Below are 15,974 nucleotides of genomic sequence, written 5' to 3' on the forward strand. Positions count from 1 at the left end.
GATGATGCCAGACTTTCTAGTTTCTCCGGCTATTCTGGTTATTATAGATTGTTTGACCTTGCAGAAATACAAAAATGAGATTTGATCATACTTTGTTGAATGTGTTCTGGGGTCATTTTACCAGTTATAAAGTCCTATTAATGAGAAAAAAAAAGATTTCTTTCTACTTTGACTATTTAAAATTTATGATTATTTGGAAAAGCACAGTTTGGTTAGAAATAGTCAGCATGGCTTTGTGAGGGGCAGGTCGTGCTTCACAAGTCTTATTGAATACTTTGAGGATGTGACAAAACACATCGATGAAGGTAGAGCAGTGAATGTGGTGTAAATGGATTTTAGCAAGGCATTCGATAAGGTTCCGCATGTTAGGCTCATTCAGAAAGTAAGGAGGCAATGGGATTCAGGGAAATTTGGCTGTCTGGTTACAAAACTGGCTGTCCAATAGAAGACAGAAGGTGGTAGCAGTTGGAAAGTATTCAGCCTGAAGCTCGGTGACTAGTGGTGTTCCACAGGGATCTGTTCTGGGACCTCTGCTCTTTCTGATCTTTATAAATAACGTGGATGGGGAAGTGGAAGGGTGCGTTAGTAAGTTTGCCGATGACACGAAGGTTGTTGGAGCTGTGAACAGCGTGGAGGGCTGTTGTAGGCTGCAACAGGACATTGACAGGATGCAGAGCTGACGAGAGAAGTGGCAGATGGAATTCAACCCAGAAAAGTGTGAAGTGATTCATTTTGGAAGGTCGAATTTGAATGCAGAATACAGGGTTAATGGCAGGATTCTTGGCAGTGTGGAGGAACAGAGGGATCTTGGGGTCCACGTCCATAGATCCCTCAAAGTTGCGACCCAAGTTGATAGGGTTGTAAAGAAGGCGTATGGTGTGTTGGCTTTCATTGGCAGGGAAATTGAGTTTAAGAGCGGTGAGGTTATGCTGCAGCTCGAGAAAACCCTGGTTAGACCACACTTGGAATATCGTGTTCAGTTCTGGTTGCCTCGTTATAGGAAAGATGTGGAAGCTTTAGAGAGGGTGCAGAGGAGATTTACCAGGATGCTGCCTGTACTGGAGAGTAGGTCTTATGAGGAAAGGTTGAGGGAGTTAGGGCTTTTTTCATTGGAGCGAAGAAGGATGAGAGGTGACTTGATAGAGGTTTACAAGATGATAGATAGAGTGGAAAGTCAGAGACTTTTTCCCAGGGCGGAAATGACTATTACGAGGGGACATAATTTTAAGGTGATTGGAGGAAGGTATAGGGGAGATGTCAGTGGTAGGTCCTTCACACAGAGAGTGGTGGGTGTGTGGAATGTGCTGCCAGCAGTGGTAGTGGAGTCAGATACTTTAGAGACTTTTAAATGACTCTTGGATAGGCACATGGAGGATAGTAAAATGTAGGGTATGCAGGGTAGATTCATTTTAGTAGAATAATAGGTCAGCACAACATCGTGGGCTGAAGGGCTTGTACTCTGCTGTACTGTTCTATGTTCTACGTTCCATGTTCTAATATCTTGAATTAATCCTTTTTACCATTCTTATTTCAAATTCTCATTATGCCACACCTCAACACCTGATATTAGCCGTTTAATAATCCTATATCAAAAATGGAAATAATGAAATAGAAATCCAAACATCCTGAAATTGGTTTGTTTCCCTGAATTCTCTTGGGTACTGGTTGTAGATTTGCTCGCTGAGCCGGTGGGTTTGGTTGCAGACATTTTGTCACCCTGCTGGGTAACATCGTCAGTGTGCCTGCAGTGAAGTTTTGGTGTTCTGTCCCTCTTGTTATTTATATGCTTCGATTTGCTGGGGTGGTTGCTATTACTTCCAGTTCTTTTTTCAATGGTTTGTATATTGGGTCCAGTTCAATGTATTTGTTGATGGAGTTCTGGTTGGAATGCCAGGTCTCCAGGCTATCCCTGGCATGTCTCTGCTTGGCTTGTGCTGTTGTGGATGTGTTGACCCAGTTGAACTTCTGTCCTTCTTTGTCCAGGTGTCACCAACAGACATGACCAATTCTCACTGGTCTCAGTACACACGGACGAAGAAGGACATGAACCTGAGCTACAAATCTTCTCAAAAATGTCTCTTGGGTACTGTTTCATCTCTCTAGATTTGAACAATCAGCTGGTAAAACAAAACTTTTTAAGAGCACTGATGGAGTTTTTCTCTGAGGATAGGTCAACAGGAGGTGTGCATGCCTCAGGCAACTAAAGATAAATCTAAGTCCTACTGATGTAGCGGAGCACAGTGGCTCTGGTTAGCACTGCTCGCTCACAGCACCAGGGACCTGGGTTTGATCCCAGCCTCAGGCGACTGTCTATCTGTGTGGAGCTTGCACATTCTCCCTGCGTCTTCCTGCTGCTTCAGTTTCCTGCCACAGTAGATAAGATATGCAGGTTAGGTGAATTGGCCATGCTAATTTGATCATTGTGTCCAGGGATGTGTGGGTTTGGTAGATTAGCCATAGAGGATACAGGGATGGGGGTGGTGTGCAGGTGGATCTAGGTGGGACGTTCTTTGGAGGGTTAGTATGAACTCGATGGGCTGAATGGCTGGCTTCCACACTGTAGGGATTCTATAATATTGATGTGTTATTAGCAAAGAATATTAAACAGCATGTGCTGTCACTTTGGAAGCAACAAAACTAGCCTTTAAAGGTTTTGAATGCAATGTTTTTATTCCGCATGTTGTAGAGTACAAATAAATTCAGTGTGATTTAAATCACTATATATACAGTACACAGCATGAACATGTATACAAAGACATCGGGCAGGATCTGTTGCATATGAGAAAAAAGGCCAGATCTTTGCTTATTAACAAATATGTATATCGTTCATTTTAATTTTTCTTCTGGAAAATCTGATGGCACACTTGGTCGCAACATGTTAATTCCTGGAAGGTGAGAAAAATCATAAATTAGAATACATTCTTTAACATGTCACCAGTGGAAAAAAAACATTCACAGTGCCAGGCCTGGCTGGGATACTCTCCCAGCTGGAACAGTGCTCAAAAATCGTTGTCTGCACTGTCTGGTAGTTGACACAATCTATTCCATCAGCAGGGAACTGGCAATGGCAGAAACAATAACAAATTAAAGGTAGCAAAAAAAAATTCTATTTTTAACACATTTTGAGTGCGCAATTTTAACTCACGGGTGGGAAACTAGCTGGGTGAGCCCCCTGGAGCAACAGCAAGGAGTTTGGTCAGTTACAAATGCTCAATGTTACTTCCATGTGTTCAATTTACTACCCACCTGATGTGAGCAGAAAAGGGCAGCAGAACAGCTTCTGGAGCACAAACTTACATTGCAATAGTGATGTGGGAGTCTAAGGAGCATGTCAGAAGAATCTAGCATGCAAGATGCAGAAGACAAAGGCTCAGAATACCTTGTGAGGGGAGAGAAGCCCTGCTGTTCCTCCTGAACTTGTAAGTCTAACTTTCCTACTGACCTTGCTGTGATCCTTCTTCTTGCAGACTAGGTTTTACTGAGGATCTACCACAGCGACCATCCCTTTCAGGCTGAGCTTCAAATGTCATCACAGCGCCGTGTAAGACTCAAATTAGCATAAATGGATGCTTCTAATTCAGATATGTGCCTTGGCCATCTGAAAACTCATCAGGGTTGAAATTATAGCATACTGGCGAAGAGACTGGAGGATAACCGAATCTATTTTACCGCCCACTCATCGTGGTTTAGACTGGACATGGAAATTAATAGTTTTCCTATTTTACAACAAGCACTGTACCAATATTGTGTCTTTTACTTCCAGGGTATGCTATTACTGGTAAACCCGTAATGAGGATGTCAAAATGGGATTGAAGTCTACTTACTTAATTATCAGTGACTCTCTCAGCTGCTGCCATTTTGAAAACTCTTCTGGTACAAATATCTGATTCTACTGTGATCCACTGACCACCTTATAATTAAAATCTACCTAATAATGTCAACAGCAACTGCTGATACATTGTTGTCGTTAGTCAGCTGTGTTCCATTAATGTGCTTTTACATCAACCACATAATTGCAATCTACACTCCTGTGTGACAGTTTTCCATTTCCCATGCTAACTATCCTGTGGTCTCTCTGAATGATGTGCCAAACTAATGTTAAATTGTGAGCAGTTTTGTACAATCTATGTCAATTGGGAATTAGATTCAAACTACTAAATTCAAGAGGGAGCTTCTGCTGAAATTACTTTTGGCTGGATTGAAAGGACAATACCAACTTATTTTGTTATTCAGCTCTAATTCATTTTCCTTCTAAAGTCACTTTGTGTAATTCCGTACTGCTTGCCCAATGTTTTGCAGGGGATGAGATTTCGGTATGGTTAGCATTTTTGTCTGTTCCTATAGTTGCATTGAGAATGTGATTGTGAGCCTTCCTTTTGAACATTTGTCATATGATCCACACATACAATGACTTACAGTGAATATTAAAGAATGTTGTTCATAGACAGACAACTGCTGAGCAGGCAGTGCCTTGAAGGAGATTTAGGAAGTAGGGACAATGATAATTCTTTCCTTCTACTCTTCAAAAGTATTCTTTTATTGTGAGGTCCATATGTATTTCATATTTGGACTTGAACTATTGGAACTTTAATTTCAAACCACTTTTTCTGTAAGGGAAGTGACTAACAATGAAAAATGATATTAATTAAGTTGATAGGATTTAATGAAAATAAATGGCACTCTAAGCAGTGTTTGAATACATGCCAAGAAGTTAAAAAAAAACTCTATTTAGAAATGCTGAGAACCGTTTAAGGCCTTGAGACTGGAGGATAGCCAAACACTTTTGACAGAAGACAGAAGGTAGTACTAGTTGTATCTCATAAAGAGACAGCATAGAAAAAGCGATAAAATTTAATTTTGTGGATATACAAGGAAAGCCTATTCAACCTGCACAGAGATGGGCTATAAATCTTAGCAACTCACACGTACACACAAACAGGGTGACATATCAGCCATCTTATGACACAGAAGAGTCGAGTTCACCATGAACTCCCTCCCTTAGATTGGAGTAAAAACGCTCTAGAGAAATCATACTAGATTATAAAAGTAGTTGTCTTTAAATCTTATTTGATTGAATACCCATTCATTTTCAAGATGGATTTAAACATTGTGTACACACTTAAAGTAGAACAGTCATGTTACAACAAGCTAACACTCACTCTTAAGCAAATACAACATTGAATAATTATTTTTCTTAGGTTAGTGACTAGCTGTATAAATGAAGTGACTTTCTTTAAGTATATATATTTGATGATACAGTATTCATTCCAATAATGTTATTTTGAATTGATTGTTACAATAAATACTCATATGTAATTATAAAAAAATTGTAATCTCATATTTTTGTCCTCACAAGCAATTAAGAATATCATAAGTTAGGATTCCCAGTGCTGATATCAGTAAACTTCAAGATAAGTTATTTCTACTATAATATGCCGATAGATATAATAAACTCTGAGGTAATGTTGCTGGTTTGAAAATGCCTGAGTGGAATGGTGGTGTAGGACATTTCATATCTGGACCTAGTCCATAGCTGGTAAAGCCTACTCAGTTCCTTTACTGATCTGAAGTTTCTTTTCGTTGAGGATTTAAGTTGACTATAATTTTGACAGCGTAGGATAACTTGTCCCTTGCCGTGTGTGGAGGGAAACAGTGAAGTAGCAACAGATAATGAGACCACTAATAGTTCACCTTATTTTGTGGGAATAATCTGTTTTCTTTAGCAAGACAGTTAATCCCATAATTCATTTAATAATATCTCAACACATTACTTGAAGCATACTAATAAGAGTACTGTATAGCGACTCCTACCAAGTGTAGTTTGTCTCCCTCAATCCAGTGCTTCCAGCCTCTGTTAGCCTTCTCGCCCTTCTGAACACAGACCAGTTTGTCCCCATCCCACTGCACCAGTGTCTGCAAAAAAAACAGGTGCATTTACAATAAAGCTTTAACACTGATGAGTACAATTACTTCGAATAATACTGACCAGGAAGCCTTTGTTTCAATCTTGTTTGTTGATCTGAGTTGCATTGCTATAATTGACCTCTATCCTGAGGCTGGGAGTGGAAGTTTGCTTCAAGTTCTTGTTCCTCACTGATATCTAGTAAACACCCATAAGAATGTGGTTGAACCTGACTGAGCTGGTATCAGGAGGTGAAAGGAAGTGAGGAACGTTTTGAAATTACAATCACCACGGAAGTGATACTAACGGAGCTGTGGGTTGATGACTCATTAGTTCTTGATGGACTTCATTCTAGGGTCTTAAGAGACATGGTTGATGTGATAGTTGATGCGTTGGTGTTAATTTTCCAAAATTCACTGGAAGGTTACATAAAACTGGAAAGTAGCAAATATAATCCCAGATAACAAGGTGTAGAGCTGGATGAACACAACAGGCCAAGCAGCATCAGAGGAGCAGGAAGGCTGATGTTTCAGGCCTAGACCCTTCTTCAGAAAATGACATAATCCCTCTCGTCAAGAAGAAAGGGAAGCAGAAAACAGGAAACTATAGCTTGATGAGGTTGGTACTAGAATCGATTGTTATGGAGTTAATAGCTGATACTTAGAAAAGTTAAAGACAATCAGGAATAGCAGCTTGGTTTTGTGAAAGGGAAGTCACATTTAACCAATTTATTGGAGTTCTTTGAATGAGTAACATGCACTCTGGACAAGGTGGAGCCTTTAGATGTATTATACTTGGATTTTCTGAGTCATTTAACAGTCACATGAAGGTTATTGTGGAAAACAAAAGTTCAAAAACAAAGGATGCAAAAATGGTTCTTTGATTTGCAGGATTTGACCAATTTGATCCCGCACATGTCTGTGCAGGGGCCTCAGTTTATTACAATTTGTTTCAATTGTTTAAATGAGGTGAGCAAATGAATGATGACTAAGATTGCAGATGACTCAGAGATTGATAAGAAAATATGTTGTGAAGAAGATATAAGGATGTTGCATACAGATAATAGATGAGTTGAATGAGTGGGCAAAAAACTGGCAGATGAAATATAATGAAGGAGAGTGTGAAATTGTTCACTTTGGCAGAAAGAATGAAAAAACAGTTTATTACTTAAATGGTGAAGCACTGCAAAATTCCAAGACATTGAGATATCTAGGTGTTCTTGTGGTTAAAGCACAACAATTTAACAGGTAGATATAGTATATCATCAAGAAAACTAATGGGATGCTATTCTTTATTATGACAGCAATTGAACATAAAAGTAAGTTTGTTAGCTTAGTTATACAGGACATCAGTGAAGCCACAAATTGAATACTGTACACAATTCTGGTCTCCTTATTTAAGGAAGGATGTAAATGCATTGGAGGCAATTTAGAGAATTGATACCCAAAATGAATGGTTGTTTACGGAGGAAAGATTGAACAGACTGGGATTGTTTTTCTGGAATTTAGAAGAGTGAGGAGTGACTCAATTGAAGAATATAAGAATTTATATTCTTGACAGGATGTTTGTGGAAAATATATTAATGTGCGTAAATATGGAACTAGGGGGCACTATTAAAAAAAAAAGGGTTGCCCTCTTTGTACAGAGGTGAGGAGAGAGTTTTTGACTTTGGAACTTTCTGCGTCAGAGGGTAGTGGAGACACGGTTATTGAATATTTTTGAGGAGGTAGATAAATTTTTGTTTGGAAAGAATATCAATAATTATTGGGAATAGATGGGAATTCAGAATTCAAAACACAAACAGATCTGCCATGATCTCAATGAATGGTAGAGTAGGCACAAGGGGCTGAATGACCTTCTCCTACACATAACTCAGATGTTCATACGTCGTATTTGCCCCAATGCCCGTGCAGTTAAAATATTTTCCTACACTCACCATCAAGTTTCAATCCTGAATGATGGTCACATGCATGAGGTACTTTCTAAGGTTTCTGGTATTTATAAAATTATATCTCAATATATTTTAGAGATAAGCACAAGAACTTATTTTTAAGAAAATCTAATTTTGAATTGATGTAAAATTAATCTTATTTAGTTACAACAAATACCAGCTTAACCCCAGAACACTAGTTTACTGGGAAGGAGAGATAAAAATGTCTTGCGTCCAAAGTAGCATTGATTTTCTCTCACCAATAAAATCCATAGGTACTTTCCCCACTAGTATTTTAAACATCAATAATAGAGTCAAAAAAATATTGAATATGTTTAGAGTTTGTCTCTTTGCAAAATTTTGTGACTGAAATACCCATTCATTTGGACTAGAATTTACAATTAGTCTTACATATATTGTTTTGTATACGTGAAACTGTCTGTATTGGAGATGTTTTTCTGTGCCCAGGTGTAAATATTCAACAAGTTAAACTGATGTTGTTCTTAGTTATGGTCCATAACTTAAAAGGAATGCTATGATGCCCACAACAGGGGTTATCACCTCAACTAAGAAATAATTACGGTAATTATTGTCATTCATGTACAAAGAAAAGTAATATGAGATGACAGGAAGTCTACATTCAGCCATTAGGAGTTTACAAGAGATTCGATGTAAGACACCTTCCCATTTAAGGGTGAGGTGGAGGATGGTGAGAAACAATTTGGAGTGATACCCTGCTCTGAACAGACATGGAAACCATGGGAACTTTTTTTTACTCATTCATGGGGTATGGGCTTCACTTCCATTTATTGCCCATCCAAAGTTGTCTTTGAGAAGGGGACGGTGAGCCGCCTTCTTAAACGACTACAGTCATGTGCTGTTGGCATCTAAAATGCCATTAGGGAAGGAGTTCCAGGATTTTGACTCAACAGCAACAGTGTTATATTTCCAAATCAGGATTGTGAGCACCTTGGAGGAAACTTGCATATTCCCATATGTCTGCTGCCCTACTCCTTCTCGATGGTAGTAGTCATGGGTTTAGAAGGTACTGTCTAAGAAACCTCAGTGATTTTCCACAGCACGTCTTGTAGATAGTACACACTGCTGCTGCTGAGTGTTGGTGGTGGGGTGACTGAATGTTTGTGGATGCAGTGCCAATAAAATGGGTGGTCTCCTGGATGGTGTGAAGCTGCTTCAGTGTTTTTGGAGCTGCACCTATCAGGCAGGTGGGGAGTATTCCATCACACTCCTGACTTGTGCCTTGTAGGTGGTGGACAGGTTTTGGGAAGTCAGGAGGTGAGTTAACTGCTGCAAGATTCCTAGCTTTTGATCTGTTTTTGTAGCCACAGTACTTATATAGAGTCACAGAGTCATAGTGATGTACAACAGGGAAACAGACGCTTTGGTCCAACTCGTCCATGCTGACCAGATATTCTAAATTAATTGAGTCCCATCTGACAGCATTTGGCCGATATCCCTTTAAACCCTTCCTACTCATGTACCCATCCAGATGCCTTTTAAATGTTGTAATTATACCAGCCTCCACCACCTCCTCTGGCAGCTCGTTCCATACATGCACCACCCTCTGTGTGAAAAAGTTGCCTCTTAGGTCCCTTTTAAATCTTTCCCCTCTTAGCTTAAACCCATGCCCTCTAGTTTTGGACTCCCATACCCCCTTGGCTATTCACCCTGTCCATGCCCCTCATGATTTTATAAACATCTATAAGGTCACACCTCAGCCTCCGACACTCCAGGGAAAATACCCCCTGCCTATTCAGCCTCTCACAACAGCTCAAACCCTCTAACTTGGGCAACATCTTTGTAAATCTTTTTGAACCCTTTCAAGTTTCACAACATGTTTTTGATAGCAGGGAGACCAGATTTGAATGCAGTATTCCAAAAGTGGCCTGACCAATGGCTTGCACAGCTGCAACATGACCTCTGAACTCCTATACTCAATAGTCAAATTCAGTTTCTGGTCAATGGTAACCCCAGAATGTTGACAGCAGAAGATTCCTTTAGGCATCAAGGGACCATGGTTAGAATCTCTCTTGTTGGAGATGGTCATTGCCCGGCACTTGTACAACATGAATGTTACTTGTCATTCGTCAACGGGAGCTTGGATATTGTCTAAGTCTCGCTGCATTTGGACATGGACTGTTTCAGTATCTGAGGTGTCGTGTATTGTGCTGAACATCGTGAAATCATTGGCGAATATCTCCACTTCTGATTTTATGATTGAAGCTCATTGATGAAGCAACTAAAGATGTTTGGGCCAAGGACATGGAAACTTTAGCTAACTTAAAGAGTCATCGAGTCATAAACTGATTACATCACAGCAGGAGACCATTCAGTGTATCACATCTATGTCTGTCTCCGCTAAAGGAACTCAGTTCATCCTCCTCCCTTTTTCTTTCCCAGTAGTTGTGAACAATTCCTGGAATAGACTGAGATCATCCACAAAAAAAATGACCAAGCTGCAGTCAGGGAAAAGGGGGGACAGGCAGAGGCAGCTACCACCCTCCTCCGTTTTGGGACTTCCATTTTAACTTAAATGGGGTGAAAGGCTGAAGAATTGAGGGACATTACAACTCCCCTGATAAAACTGTAGTCGTGCCTATCCTAGACTGGGGACGGTATCATATTAAACTTATCCTGTCTGAGTAACTAAAACAGAAGCATCATTGTAAAATGTAACTGTCCAAAGTTCTTGGCTGACATAACACAGTGTGGAGCTGGAGGAACACAGCAGGCCAGGCAGCATCAGAGGAGTAGGAAAGCTGACATTTCGGATCGGGACCCTTCTTGAGAATTTTTTTTTTCTGAAGGAAGGTCCCCATCTGAAATGTCAGCTTTCCTGCTCCTCTGATGCTGCCTGACCTGCTGTGTTCCTCCAGCTCCATACTGTGTTATCTCCTACTCCAGCATCAGCAGTCCTTACTATCTCTACTTGGATGACATTCCTCCTTTTAAAAAACAATCTGTTTGGGAGTATTATGATGGGACTTAATATTAATGTGGCTTTGGTTTGCAATATAGCCTAATTTTTAAAAAAACAGTGGCATTAATGTTAGGCTGGGAACAGGTCACACACTCTCACTTTCTCTTGCCAAGTGTAAAGCCATTCAAATGAAGAAAGACAAAAGGGTGCATTTTATAGTCCCCTTACTGGTGTATTTGAAGTAGGCGGTACTTAAGTGGTTGACAAGCCCATCCTCTTTCTGCCAACCAACGTGTCCCCATAGCACAGTAGGTGGGTATGGCACCGGATACCCTACCCGTGCTTGAGATATTGAGGACCCCAAGAGGGCAATTAATGCCTACTTAGGCACCTCAATCCACTTCCACTGTAATACTTTGCATGCTGGTACAATGAAAGGAATGCTGATAGCCTGGTAGGTTTAATGCATGGGGTATAGGTAACGATGGGAAGGAAAAGGCTTCCTCTTTTGGGGATCTCCTGTGCCCATTGGGGTTACCCCCCCCACCAAATAGTTCACCCCTTTGAGTCTCTTGCCTTGTCTCTAAAGTCTTATGTCACAAACCCCCTCCTCCTCCTCCTCAGTGGGAGCTCCTATTGCTCCCCAACTAAAACTTTTGGATTTCCCTTAAAGTCTGGTATCGACGTTCTTCATTCCTGGAGGCTGCATTTTGGTCCGGCAGTGACAGATACCTTCTACTGGCAGTTTACAGGAACTGCTGGGGCAGCTCTCGGGGATGGGGCTTGCTATCCTTGAGGGGTGGAAATTTCTCTTCTTTCTTAAGGCTGTGCCCCAGTATATTATCATTGCAGGCAGCCCTTTTCTTAAAGTTGGGAAGTAGCCGAGTGACTTTTCAATTGACGGGACAAATGCATCCCCAATAAAAGTCACCAGAAATATATTCTACAAATAGCGGAAATAATATCTGCAAAACAAAATCGTCGTGGAAAAATAATCTTTGCTGTATACCTTGACTGTTCTACTATCTAAGCCTTTTGTGTATTCCTCAAATTCTTCTCCAATTGTGTAATCCAGGTTGTAGTTTCTGAAGGTGCTTAGAGTTTTAGTGATAAACTTGTCCCCTTCCTGTTTGATTTCTTTTGTTTGATTGAGGTGAAGAGCAATCTTCCTTGTGGCAAAGTCTATATCTGCAATGGAGAGAAGAATGTCAGTTCAGTGTAAGGAATCTAAAGCCCTTATTACAGATGAATTTAAGCTTGCTGTTTGCTTGAAATGCTGTGTCCTGTTATCAAGTTGAAAAATTTATATCAGAGTTTTATACACAGTGACATGACATTAAATACAAATAGAAATAGCATTTTACAACTATAGAGGTAAGCTTAAGGGGAAACGATCAAGACTGTGTTTGGTGAGAACATTATTTCACAGCTGAGATCACTTTTGTATTATACAGGCAGTCATCTTATAGTTGTGGCTGAAAAACTGCAGTTAGTATTTGTTTCATTTCATCTGCGGACAAATTTTTTTTAAAGCAGAATATTAGCCTGGCCCTGTGACTTAGAATTTGCCCGACACAGCACAGTGACACATGTTGGATCATGGTTGCGCTGAATCATCATTGATCCTTCAGCAATTGAGGGAGTTCTCAGTACCTTGTGGTCAGAGATGAATTTATTGGTGGAAATGGTGATAAAAGGAAGATTCTGTAACAAACTAAAAATAGAAGTATATCGCAGCTGTGAATTATCACTGGAGGCCATTGTGGCATATCTGTTTGAAAACTACTGAGGCATTGAGTCACTTGACGAATTTAAATCTCTAAACTAAATGGGAACAAATATTTACAGTACATGACACTAATTTTCACTGCAGACAGGTTTTTTTAAAGGTGAGAGGTTGCCGAGTGGCTTTTCAATCGATGGGACAAATTTATTTTAAAGTTGATTTAAAGCATACTAAACAACAGACAACAAAAAATCTATTTGAAGAATGCAAGGCTGTCTCGAGGGCATATTCTCAATAGTTAAGCTACGGATGTCTGAATCTTTTATTTCCCTAAGAACAGAACTAAAAGTGTTCATGGTTTATTCGGTAATGCTATAGAACTTCCGAATAAGAAATGACAGGTTAGCCTAAGATTTTTGGCTTCTGCCTTATTTTTGATTCCTGGCAGCATACCACGTGTGTGAAGTGCAGTCAAGTATGCAAAAATCAATTAAAAGTTTAATAAAACTTCAACATCAATTTAAAGTGTACATTTTAAAAGATGTCTGGACAAGAATGATTCAATATTATCATCTAATCTTAAAGTTCAGGTAGCAGATATTTACATTATTTTCAATCTTGAAATCTACAGTAATATTTTTATTTATTCACAAGATTTGGGTGGTACTTATTTATTACTCATCCCTAATTGCCCAGAAGGAGGTAAGAGTCAACTAGATTGTTGCAACAACAACAAAAACAGAAGTTGCTGGAAAAGCTCAGCAGGTCTGGTAGCATCTGTGAAGAGAAAATCAGAGTTAATGTTTTGGGTCCAGTGACCCTTCCTCAGAACTGATGGTAGCTGGGAAAATGAGATAACAAGTCAGAAGTCAGACTTCTGAAGAAGGGTCTAGGCCCGAAACGTCAGCCTTCCTGCTCCTCTGATGCTGCTTGGCCTGTTGTGTTCATCCAGCTCTACACCTTGTTATTTCAGATTCTCCAGCATCTGCAGTAGCTGTACTATCTCTGTAGCTGGGAAAATGTGGGTTTATGTGCAGAAAATAGGGAGGCAGATGGGGTAGGGAGTAAACGATAGGATAGAGCCAGAAAAGAAAGAAGAGCAGTTGGATAGACAAAGGAGTTGATAACGATGTGGCTAGGAGGGTGAATAGTTGTTAATGGGGACTGTAAGTGACTAACAATAGTCAGTGTGTAATCGCAGGCTATGTGATAACAAGGCCTGGCGTGTGGGTTAGGGGGCTGGGACATGGGAGAGTTCAGGCCCTAAAATTATTGAACTCGATATTGAGTCCGGAGGGCTGCAGAGTCCCCAAGCAGAAAATGAGGTGTTCTTTCAGCTTGTGTTGATCTTCGCTAGAACACTGCACCAAGCCAGAGACATCCACATTCTGCCTGCTAAAAAGACCCTGAGCTACCTGTTGCCTGCCACTTTAACACACCACCCTGTTCCCTGGCCAACATCTCTGTCTCTGGATCAGGCCTTGTTTTCACATAGCCTGCCATTACACACTACCTATTGTTAGTCACTAACAGTCCCCATTAACAACTATTCACCCTTCTAGCCAGGTCTGTTATCAACTCCTTTGTCTATCCAACTGCCCTTCTTTCTCTTCGGGCTCTATCCTACTGTTTACTCCCTACTCCATTTGCCTCCCTATTTTCTGCACATAAACCCAGCGTTTACTCACCTTGCCACTGGATGAGGAGAACAGTGGGTAGACCTTTGTAATATCATAGTCGGTCCTGCGAGTGAATCTCTCCTGGTGGCTGCTCTATATCCCACAGAACAGCACCCTGATGGAAATAGCTGCCCCATGGCTGTATCTCATGGCTGTGACCCCTTCTATCTCCATGGCTTGCCTGGATGAAAGCAATTTACCTGTCTTCAAGGGTATCTCAGCAGTGACCATGACTTGTGGTGATATGCAACCTTGGCATTGGCCTGTTAATTAGCTGCGACATTGAAATGCCATCCAGGTTTCTGCCATCTGTTGGTGGAAGGTCAGCTCCTGCTTCTAACCATGGCTGATTGATTGGAATCAATTAAGCAAAGAATAGAAACTAATGCAGAGACCTTCCTGTTCTGTATCATACTATGCAGGACACTTAAACAAGAGATTCACAGATTTCAGTAGTAATAAAGATAGTATTTATTACTTACTTTATTTCAAACCTTTTCTGGTACTGTACTTTTAAATCAGATTTTTGATAGCTAATGGCAGAATCAATATGATAGTCAAGGAATTGATGTTTTGCAAAGATGTCCTTTGCTCAAGCCTTGTGTTCTGCTGAGAGTTCTCCATGCTCAGTCAACAGATGACAAAAATTGATTGGGATGCAACCATGGAGAAATAGATATAGTGGTAAGATCATTGGATTATTCATCCCAGGGCCCGGGCTCATGCTCTGAGCACTTGGGTTCAAATTGCACCATGGTAGCTCGTGGAAATTAAATTAAATTCATAAGGAACTGAAATCACAATGCTCACCATGCCAACTATCATCACTTATTATAAAAACATCTAATTCACTAATGTCCTTTATGAAAGGAAATCTGCAATCATTATCCAATCTGGCTGACGTAAGAGACCATATCTGCAGTAATGCGGCTGATTCTTAAGCTGCCTTCTGAAATAGCTCAGCAATTTTCTCAGTTCAAGGGAAATTAAGGATGGGCAACATATATTGGGCTTATAATGATGTACATATTCCATGAAAGAATAAATATTAAAAACGCCACTGCTGTAAAGTTTTTGTTTTCTGGCCCACATATAAACATTAAGCTGTTGTTAGAAGTAAGAAGGATAGTAAAACAGGGCAAAGTTTAAGCAGAAAAATCAAAGGAGATAATTCCTTTCAATGTGCTGACTAAATTAAAACTCCAAAATAATGAATCATTTTTCTTTCATTCTACAGACAGAGAAAAATATGCATGTAAAAGCAGACTTCCTCTACTTCCTATTTATAGTAAAATAATAAATATGTTTATAAAGAATTAATTATCCAAAACCAACAAAACCACAGCCAGGGAAAACTTTCCTTGTAACTCTCTGAGAGGTTGAAAGGTTGAATAATAATTTGAATGTATTTAGGCAAATTCTTGAATTTTATCAGAAAAATAAGGACGTAAACAGACATACAGGTAATAAAGTGATAAGAAAAATTATTCTAAACTTACCCTATCTATGGGTTTTTAATGCAATTTCATTTTCATTGATTTCTCTCTAATTGTTTCAATGAGAAACTATAGCTAAAACATAATTATTTGCGTAATTTCGTTCAGACCCTTGCTGTAATTGGATGAAACTCCAAAATATAAAATAAATCACACCCACTCATTGTTTCAGAGATAGTAGGAACTGCAGATGCTGGAGAATCTGGGATAACAAGGTTTAGAGCTGGATGAACACAGCAGGCCAAGCAGCACCAGAGGAGCAGGAAGGCTGACGTTTCGGGCCTAGACCCTTCTTCAGAA

At 39.9% G+C, this 15,974-nt stretch overlaps 1 protein-coding gene across 1 annotated transcript in view; it reads right to left on the reverse strand.

Moving 5' to 3' along the window:
* Positions 1-2,651: 2,651 nt before the first annotated feature.
* The window catches only part of LOC125480936 (retinol-binding protein 2-like), a 23,542-nt gene continuing 10,219 nt past the window's right edge, over positions 2,652-15,974 (reverse strand). The window contains exons 2-4 of the mRNA XM_020512634.2: positions 11,783-11,961; positions 5,812-5,913; positions 2,652-2,885 (exon numbers count right to left, since the gene is read on the reverse strand). Coding sequence (XP_020368223.1) covers positions 2,832-2,885; positions 5,812-5,913; positions 11,783-11,961 — 335 coding nt within the window. The 3' untranslated portion in view covers positions 2,652-2,831. The remainder of the gene's footprint in view (positions 2,886-5,811; positions 5,914-11,782; positions 11,962-15,974) is intronic.

Source organism: Rhincodon typus, chromosome 13 (assembly GCF_021869965.1).
Source record: "Rhincodon typus isolate 14 chromosome 13, sRhiTyp1.1, whole genome shotgun sequence".
Classification (NCBI taxonomy): domain Eukaryota; kingdom Metazoa; phylum Chordata; class Chondrichthyes; order Orectolobiformes; family Rhincodontidae; genus Rhincodon; species Rhincodon typus.